Source organism: Odocoileus virginianus, unplaced genomic scaffold, assembly GCF_023699985.2.
Source record: "Odocoileus virginianus isolate 20LAN1187 ecotype Illinois unplaced genomic scaffold, Ovbor_1.2 Unplaced_Contig_11, whole genome shotgun sequence".
Taxonomy (NCBI): Eukaryota; Metazoa; Chordata; class Mammalia; order Artiodactyla; family Cervidae; genus Odocoileus; species Odocoileus virginianus.
Window position 1 is genome coordinate 2,374,572 of NW_027224328.1, and position 9,606 is coordinate 2,384,177.

The following is a 9,606-nucleotide window of genomic DNA, read 5'->3' on the forward strand; positions in this document are numbered from 1 at the left end:
TTATAAGGCCTCCTCAGACAACCATCTTGCCTTTTTGCATTTCTTTTTCTTGAGTATGATCTTGATCACTGCCTCCTATAATAGTGTCACAAACCTCCATCCATAGTTCTTCAAGCACTCTGTTTATCAGATCTAATGGATCTTATAGTATATGGAGAAGGCAATGGCAACTCACTCCAGTACTCTTGCCTGGAAAATCCCATGGATGGAGGAGCCTGATAGGCTGCAGTCCATGGGGTCGTGAAGAGTCGGACACGACTGAGTGACTTCACTTTCACTTTTCACTTTCATGCATTGGAGAAGGAATGGCAACCCACTCTAGTGTTCTTGTCTGCAGAATCCCAGGGACGGGGGAGCCTGGTGGGCTGCTGTCTATGGGGTCGCACAGGGTTGGACACAACTGAAGTGATTTAGCAGCAGTAGCAGCAGCAACAATTTCTCAGAGGCATTTAAAAATGGAAAATTTAAATAACACTCTTAGAGGTCCATTTGTCCTTTTAATTAGAGCCTAAAGTCTCCTATTTTTTGAAGATGTGTGATAAGCTAAACTTTCTTCAACTAGCCAAAGTGTGAGGATTTCCTGTTCAAACCTAAAGTGACACATTGATGAAAATCAATATTTTCCATTCTTGCTTCACTCTGAGCCTTCACAGGGCAGTCTGTGAAGGTCACAGACATTGCTTATTCTTATCCGGTTTTAAGTTTTTAAATTTCTCCTTTTGTTACCAGCTATAGCAGGCCTCTTTTAAGAGATAAACTGATCAGCACACTAAAGGATGCACAACTTCCTGGCCAACAGAAGGTATGTGTCCCTCCTCTCCTGTCTCTCTACTAGACCATCTCACTTAGTGGGAACTAAGAAATGTTAGACGTGATGCAACTGAGGTATAGTAAATATACAACAAAATCAAAGTAGAATATTGGTTTTTTTTAATAATTTGGTATAAAAAGCAACCATAAAATACCAAATATTGGATGACTTCTCCAAGTATTCAAATTATTGTCTGTAGAATGCTAGTCAAGTGAATACACACATGCATATTTGGGTGTGTATATAACACTAAATGAAACTTATTGACCTCATGACAGGGAACAATTAGTTTTGGATTTTATAAGCAGTAGATGGTAAGTCTTTTTTGTTTAATAATGTGTTTATACATATTTTGCTCAACATCTATAAGTAGATTCTTGGAAAGGAATTCATCATATAACAAAGGCCAAACATAATTCCTCCTATATGTATTAGATTGAATAAAAGAACCCTAATTTTTTAATAAAATTAAAGATGAGGTAACTTCTTAAAGGCTAATTTAAACTTAATTTTTGTAATTAAAGTATTTTTTTTAAATCAAACATTGCATAAATGATATGTTATACTAATTAAAGGCACTTACTGATATAAATCAGAAATAGTACCATAGAAATGATGACTAAAATAATAATTAAAACTGAGAATTACCGAGAACTTGTAAGTTCCAGGTTGAATGCTCAGTGTTACACACATTATATATTGCATAAACTTATTTCCATTTTATATTAACAATATAGGTTACCAGATATTAAATAACTTTTTGAAGGTCACATTTTATAAATTTCAGTCATAAACTAATTTCCAGATATTTCTGACTACTGCATCAATTGTCTGAATTATTAAGTTATGTTATCCGGATTTTTTATAAGTAATCACCACCACCTATACAGCTAAGATGACCTTTACTAACTTTGACATCTATCAGATCTTTCTGGAAGTTTGAACCAACAGTATTCTTCCATAAATGACCTATACTTATTTATCATTTTGTGGGTTCAGATAATAGCTTTTAAATCAATTATCAAATACTTTTGTAAAATGAGTATTTTTCTGTCTTTTCCTATTGTTTTATTTTTCATACTACTTTGTTATATATGTTTAATGTGTCATGTAATATGGAAACATGTATTACATGTAATATATGAAGCATTTCCTCAGTTTTTAATGCTTTCTCAGAACTCCTCAACCATTTGAAATAAAGACTATTTGGTATCTCTTTTCATCAATAAATGTAAGTCACCAAATAATGTAATTTAGTGTAGGAAATTATTGTATATGCCAACAATACTCTCTCCTCATCTTTAAAGAACTGTTTTTAACCATTATTAAATTTCAAAATTATCATAAATATGGGTGAATCTCTCTTGTTAACCGAACATTTTAATTTTAATACAAGCACTATAATGGTTTTAAAATATTTCCGTGGAATCTGACTTAATAAGGATATTATTTTTCATGAACTTCTTTATTCCTCCCTAATTTATTGCTTTTCATTGTTTCAATCAATAATATATGTGTCAAATATAGAATATCTTTTTCAAAAAAGCATTCTATCTTGAAAAACTTATTTAAAGTTCTAAGGAATTTAGAACCAGGCTTTAAGGTTGTTCAGCTGCAAAGTGAGCACTAAGCTCTTTGCCCCGCCCATGTCATTGTACTAGGGTTCTTATCTCAGAAACACCACTCAACCTCAGTTCACTTAAAGCACAGTCTTTGATCTCACTCAGCTGAAGAAATGAATAACCAAGGAGCAACCTATGCAGAACTGAAGGGAGTCAAGAACTCAACGAGGCAGGAAATAAAACCTAAGTTTTCTAAAAGTTCCATTTCAATGGCTGAGCAGGAATTAACATATATAGAATTAAATCTTCAAAATGCTTCTCAGAATCTTCATGGGAATGGCAAGAATTACCACTCCAAAGGTAAACACTTACTAGACACACAATGGAACTGTCCTAGGATGTGCCGTTGGGGTGCAGAGTGTGGAGAAAAAGTAGGGGATAAGCTCACATATTTTTCACTTTGAGGAACAGAACTTAAAGCTGAGTATGGGATTCTGATGTGAAATCAGAGGACTACTTTTATTCTGGCATTACTATAATTTGAAGTCTTTGATCTCATGTAGTCTTATATTTGCTGAAAATGCAATGGTATATTCTGAGAGAAAGACTACAGTGGTCAAAATGGGTTGGGGTCCAAGTTTATATCCATAACTCTGTTCGTGTGGGTTCTCGTGTATGTAAACTCTAAGCAACTGTACCCATCACTCCTTTCTCAGTTTCCTTTTCTCTCCCTGCAGGTTCACCATCACCTCCAGAGAAGTTCATTGCTGGGATCCTGGGAATCATCTGCCTCGTCTTGATGTCCATTCTGTTGACAGTGATCATTGTTACTCCCTGTAAGTACATTTTTGAAAAACTGTAAGGGAACTTATCATTTTACTGATGGTCAGTGCCGCTAAACATTTCATAATATTATAGAATGTGCCTATCGTTAAAATACATACATTTAGAATAAATGCAGTATGTTATTCTGAATTTGTCAGAAAATATACAACACAGGATAATTACAGAGAGCATGTATATGTATATTCTGATTTCATTACTTGAAAGCATGCTTTAGGAGATTTAAAGATCTTACTGAGAAATAAAAATTAATTCTTGAGATTGGTTAAAGCAATACTGTAAGATGTGGTGAAGTTTGTTCCATTAGGTTTTTGAAATATTTTTTCCATCAAGTCTTCATTACCTAATTAATTTTTCTTGGTAAATCAGTTTTATTTCAGATTACTCTAATTCTAAACAATAAACTGAATTTCAAGCTCATAAACTAAAATCATTATGATTTTTTAAAGCAATATTAACTTTTTAATGATTAATTTTGTAGCTACTCTAATACAGGAACAGAATTACTCCTGTCTCATAACAAGGCTCCAGAAAGGTACATAATGATTTTCAAAGTTCTGATATGAATACAGTTCATTTTTGTCTCTATCTTAGGCTAGTGAAAATAAGAATAGATTTGGGGATAGAGCATAATTTATAAAATCAGGCAATAAACATTCATAAATAAATGATTACAGGAGAGTGCTTCTCACTATGCAATAATATGATCACCATATTCTTTGTTGGCAATTGGCTATAATTTCCTCCTGCTATAATATGATAAGAGACAAATAATTCTGCTATTCTAAAAGAGAAGTTTCATTTCTTGATTTTCAGGACATGTAAAGAGTAGATATTTCTATGTGTTTGCTTTATATGGGGACATATATTAGAGACAGGCCCTCTCTATGAATGTATGAATGAGATTTTTTTATACGTACTAGCCTTGAGGATGCATAGATATGTTATTTTATTTATATATGTATATACATGCATATGTTTATATCTATGCATATATGTAAGTTAATTTTTATTTTTCAAATTCAAATTGTTTTTTAATAGTAATCCATAATCTTTCTTCAGAATATCATCGTGGTCATTGTCCAAGAGATTGGCTTACATATTCCAACAATTGCTATTATACTAGTTTGGAAAAAAAATCATGGAATAAGAGTGTGAGATCCTGTGCTACTAAGAACTCTACTCTGCTTTATATAGATAATGAAGAGAAAATGGTAAGATATCAAATGTTTCCAACACTTTGAGAAAGGCTTGATTCAGTCAACATTATATTTGTTAGGATTCACTTGTGCTTTCGTATATATTTGTAGCTTGTTTATTTTAAGCTCTGCTAGTATTCCATTAAACAATGGAATATAACTTTATGATACTTTCTTTACATTTTTATACCATTAATGCATGTGTGGTAATTTCTGGTTCTTGCTTTTCATAGAAAACCATGCTTCTACAAATGCTATTAAATTCTAAACTACAGGTGTGCTATCTAATTTTACCATACATCAAGGAAAGTAAACATATGATTTTGCCTATCAGTTCAGTTCAGTTCAGTCGTAGTCGTGTCTGACTCTTTGCGACCCCATGAATCGCAGCAGGCCAGGCCTCCCTGTCCATCACAAACTCCCGGAGTTTACTCAGCTCATGTCCATAGAGGCGGTGATGCCATCCAGCCATCTCATCCTCTGTCGTCCCCTTCTCCTCCTGCCCCCAATCCCTCTCAGCATCAGGGTCTTTTCCAATGAGTCAACTCTTTGCATGAGGTGGCCAAAGTATTGGAGTTTCAGCTTCAGCATCAGCCCTTCTAATGAACACCCAGGACTGATTTCCTTTAGGATGGACTGGTTGGATCTCCTTGTAGTCCAAGGGACTCTCAAGAGTCTTCTCCAACACCACAGTTCAAAAGCGTCAATTTTTTGGCACTCAGCTTTCTTCATAGTCCAACTCTCACATCCATACATGACCACAGGAAAAACCATAGCCTTGACTAGACAGACCTTTGTTGGCAAAGTAATGTCTCTGCTTTTTAATATGCTATCTAGGTTGGTCATAACTTTCCTTCCAAGGAGTAAGCATCTTTTAATTTCATGGCTGCAATTACCATGTAATTGCACATCAGATCATGGAATAGAAGTTTCAACTTCCCAGTAACCCCACCCCTCTGTAATATCTTATCACTTCTCCACCTCCTTATTTACTCACTGTCCTGACTTTTGATATTATAGAATCTCTTTGTTTGCTTTTGAATCATATACATGGAATCACATGTTTGTGCTTAGTCGTTCAATCTTGTCTGACTCTTTGCAACCTCATTAACTTCAGCCTGTCAGGCTCCTCTGTCCTCAGAATTTTCCAGGCAAGAATACTGAAGTGGGTTGCCATTTCCTACTCCAGGACATGGAATCATACAGGTTGTCCCTGTCTCATCACTGCCATACGATACTTTGCAGTTCCTCCACATTTTTGCATTTACGTGATGTTTGTAAATTTCCACAGCTCACTGTGTGAATTCAACATTTAAGATCCGTTCTTTCCAATGCCTCTGTGTGGAGATGGAGTCTTACACCCTCAGGGATAAAGAGGCTTCCTAGCTTCAGTAATTTTAGTCAAGACATCCCCTCTGCTGGTCCCACGTCCACCCTATCCCCCAACCCTAGTGTCTCTCAGTGGAGGAAACAGAGGCAATTTCTCTGACTGCTCCTTGTTATTAAGTGTCCTGATGGACCACCTTGTAAGGCTTATCTGATGTTGCCTACACGATTCTCTCAACACACAGGAGGAAAGGCTTACCTGTGCCACCCTCAACAGCCAGGTTAGGCATCAGGTGTTTGGGAAGTAAGAGGCCCAGGTCACTTTCACCTGGTTGGTGGGGAGATATAAGATGCCCCTAATAATAGTTCCCTCACCTCCCACCTTGTTCTCTCATCACGGAGAAGTGATTAGAGATTACAGAGGAGTGGGGCTGCTGGGAAATCTCAAGCCACATCACCCTTCTCTTTCCACCTTTCAGAGTTCTCCGTTTGTGTGTCTTTCATTAGTTCCCATGTTTACAGTTGAACTTAGCAGGGAGGAGCAAAGAGAAATGAGTCTCTGACCCCTGTCTGGTCCACTGGATTCCACCAATACTGAAACAGATGGCTTTGGGGTTTATCTAGTCAAAGAATGGTGTCAGGCTCAGATAACCAAATCTTTGACTCTCACTCACTTATTTTCTCAATTTCATTTCCTTAATTTCCCTCCAAAACTGAAATTCTAAGAAACATATAATAGTAGAGAAATCCATGTCACAATATCCAGAAAAATGAGTGTCATGGAATCTAAAAACTTATTTAAGCATTGCCATGTTAGTTTTGACATGAGGAAAAATAAAATTATATGAATCAAAATTTTCCTCATTGCACATATTCAATTTCTCTACTTTCTTATCCCCTATGCTTAATGTTAGATGTAGTTCACAGCTGTATCCCCAAGTTGTTATGCAAGGTGTATTCTTTTGTGGGATCTTAATAACTAATTCGTGTCTTTGTATATATTCCCTTTATTAAATGGCTGTCGGAAAAATAAGGAATTTTCCTCATTAACATTAGAACACAGTGAAACTGATAAGTATATAAGTTGAGTTAATTTTGAATCAAAAGTACAGAAATTGGTTAATATTTATGGCACTATTACAACTTTGAACTTTCAACTCTTATGGTTTAGTGTTAGATTAGAATCTAACATGCTCAATTTGTTCAAAGAATGAAAGATCCTATGAAAGAACACATCCTTTGAATTGCATTTTAAAAATTAACAAAAACATTTCATAATGACTATTTAAGTGAAAATTCTTTATTTTGGGCTAGAAATTTCTGATGTCCCTATCAATTACATCGTGGATTCCAGTCTCTCGTGAAGGCCGCAGTCATCCGTGGATGTGGCTCAATGGTTCAACTTGTAAACTACAGTAAGTTTGTAAAAATAATGCTATCTAGAGGAGGAAAAATACAAAAGAATAATATTTTAAAAATAATACGAATAATTTGTTTTAGTTGAATTATAGAAACCTGAAGGAAGATATCAAAAGTTAATAAAATGTTGATACCAATGCTGAAAAATAGGCTACTCGGTAGCCCAATTTCCTAGTAACAAGCTCTTATTGAAATTTTATTAAAGACTTCATTACCCATTTTCAAAATATCTTGTATTACAGTTACATAGAAAATGCTATTGTTTCATGAGTTGTCTTCATAGACTATAACAGAATTATGCATTTTTCCATAACAGGATAAGAGACTATTTACCTGGTGAACATAACTGTGCTGTACAATCTTTGTGGGGCATAAGAGCAGAAGACTGTCAGGATCCAAATGCATATATTTGCAAGCCTAAGCTTGAGAATTAAAATACAAGTATGGATGCTGTTCGATAACTTGATCTTTTATAAAATGGAAATAATATTCTGATTGCATAAGTTTTAAAATGAATTATTTTTTCTGATAATGAATGTTTTTCAAAAACAGTTGAAATATAATAGTGTGTGCTCATTCGTTCAGTTGTGTCTGACTCTTTGAGACCCATGGACTATAGGCTGTCAGGCTTCTCTGTCCAAGGAATTCTCAAGTCAAGAATAATGGAGTGGTTCTATTCCCAGATTTTTAAGGAATTTCCACCCTGTTCTCCATAGTGGCTGTACCAGTTTGCATTTCCACCAATAGTGTAAGAGGGTTTCCTTTACTCCACATCCTCTCCAGCTATTGCTGTTTGTCGACCTTTTTATGGTGGCCATTCTGACTGGCAGAGACGATACCTCATTGTATTTTTAATTTGCATTTCTCAAATAATGAGTGATGCTGTGATATGAGAAAACTACATATGTTTTCCTGTGTTTTATTAGCCCTCTGTATACCTTCTTTGGAGAAATGTCTGTTTAGTTCCTTGACCCACTTTTTGATTGGGTTGTTCATTTTACTAGTATTGAGCTGCATGAACTGCTTGTATACTTTGGAGCTTAATTCTTTGTCAGTCGTTTCATTTGCTGTTACTATCTTCCATTCTGAAGGCTGCCTTTCCACCTCGCTTATAGTTTCCTTCATTGTGCAAAATCTTTTAAGTTAAACTAGGTCCTATTTGTATTTTTGTTTTTATTTCCACTACTCTGCAAGGTGGGTCTTGCTGTGATTTATGTCAGAGGGTGTTATGCCTCTGTTTTCCTCTAAGAGTTTTCATAGTTTCTGGTGTTAAATTTAGATCTTAAATCCGTTTTGAGTTTATCTTTGTTTATGGTGTTAGAAAGTGTTCTAGTTTCATTCTTTAACATATGGTTGACCGGTTTTCCCAGCATTTGAATCAGTTCTAATGAGGTGGATGAAACTGCAGCCTATTATACAGAGGGAACTAAATCAGAAAGAGAACCATCAATACACTATGTTAATGCATATATATGGACTTTAGAAAGAAGGTAACAAGTGATCCTATATGCAAGGCAACAAAAGAGACACAGATATAAAGAACAGACTTTTGGACTATGTGGGAGAAGGCGAGGGTGGGATGATTTGAGAGAATAGCATTGAAACATGTATATTACCATATACAAAATAGATGAACAGTGCGAGATGGATACATGAAGCAGGACACTCAGAGCTGGTGCTCTGGGACAACCCAGAGGGATGGGGCCGGAAGGAAGGTGGGAGGGGTGGTTCTTGGATGGGGTAACACACGTGCACCCATGGCTGATTCATGTTGATGTATGAGAAAAATACCACAATATTTTACAGTAATTATCCTCCAATTAAAATTAATTAATTAATTTTTAAAAAGACTACTGGAGTGGGCTAGCATTTCATATTCCCTGGAGGATCTTCCTGACCCAGGGATCAAACCCTCATCTCCAGCTTCCTGCATTGGCAGGCAGTTTCTTTACCACGAGGGCCACCTGGGAAACCCCATTGAAATATCATACACACATTCAAAAATATAGGTATCATTACTTTTGTGTCTCACTTTTCTTGCTCAAGAGTATGTTTATGGCATTCAAACTTCTAAAAGATTGCATATTGTGTGAGCCCATTTCCATGTAATATCAAAAACAGGAGTAGAGAGACCAAAAGTAGATTAGTGATTACTAAGTGTTGTGAAGAGATGGGAAAAGGAAAAGACTGCAAATTGATTAGTGATGAATGCTTTCTAGATTTTGATAGTAGTGATGGCTGTAAACTGTGAATAATGTTAAAATCATGAATTTATATATTTTAAATGGATAAATGTTATGCTCTGTAAATTACACCTCAATAAAGTTTTTAAAAAATAACTGCTTTGGGACTGCATTTAATCTTTAAGATAATTTCTGAAATAATCGTCTTACAATATTGACTCTTCCAGTCAATATCATGTTTTATCCTTCCAATCAATTAGGTT

At 35.3% G+C, this 9,606-nt stretch overlaps 1 protein-coding gene across 1 annotated transcript; it reads left to right on the forward strand.

Moving 5' to 3' along the window:
• The first annotated feature begins 2,526 nt into the window (after nucleotides 1–2,526).
• LOC110149164 (NKG2-A/NKG2-B type II integral membrane protein-like) lies at nucleotides 2,527–9,078 on the forward strand. Its single transcript, XM_070464015.1, has 6 exons — nucleotides 2,527–2,733; nucleotides 3,111–3,209; nucleotides 3,698–3,751; nucleotides 4,279–4,430; nucleotides 7,056–7,156; nucleotides 7,477–9,078. The coding sequence occupies exons 1-6, from the start codon at nucleotides 2,547–2,549 to the stop codon at nucleotides 7,592–7,594; spliced, it is 711 nt and encodes a 236-aa protein (XP_070320116.1). The 5' UTR covers nucleotides 2,527–2,546; the 3' UTR covers nucleotides 7,595–9,078.
• Nucleotides 9,079–9,606: the final 528 nt, after the last annotated feature.

Bases quoted from the DNA above. Each gene is read 5' to 3' on its own strand.
- LOC110149164 (XM_070464015.1), top strand. From the start codon at position 2,547: ATGAATAACCAAGGAGCAACCTATGCAGAACTGAAGGGAGTCAAGAAC. The intron at 2,734-3,110 runs GTAAACACTTAC...CTCTCCCTGCAG, and splicing joins CAAGAATTACCACTCCAAAG to GTTCACCATCACCTCCAGAG. The intron at 3,210-3,697 runs GTAAGTACATTT...TTAATTTTGTAG, and splicing joins AGTGATCATTGTTACTCCCT to CTACTCTAATACAGGAACAG.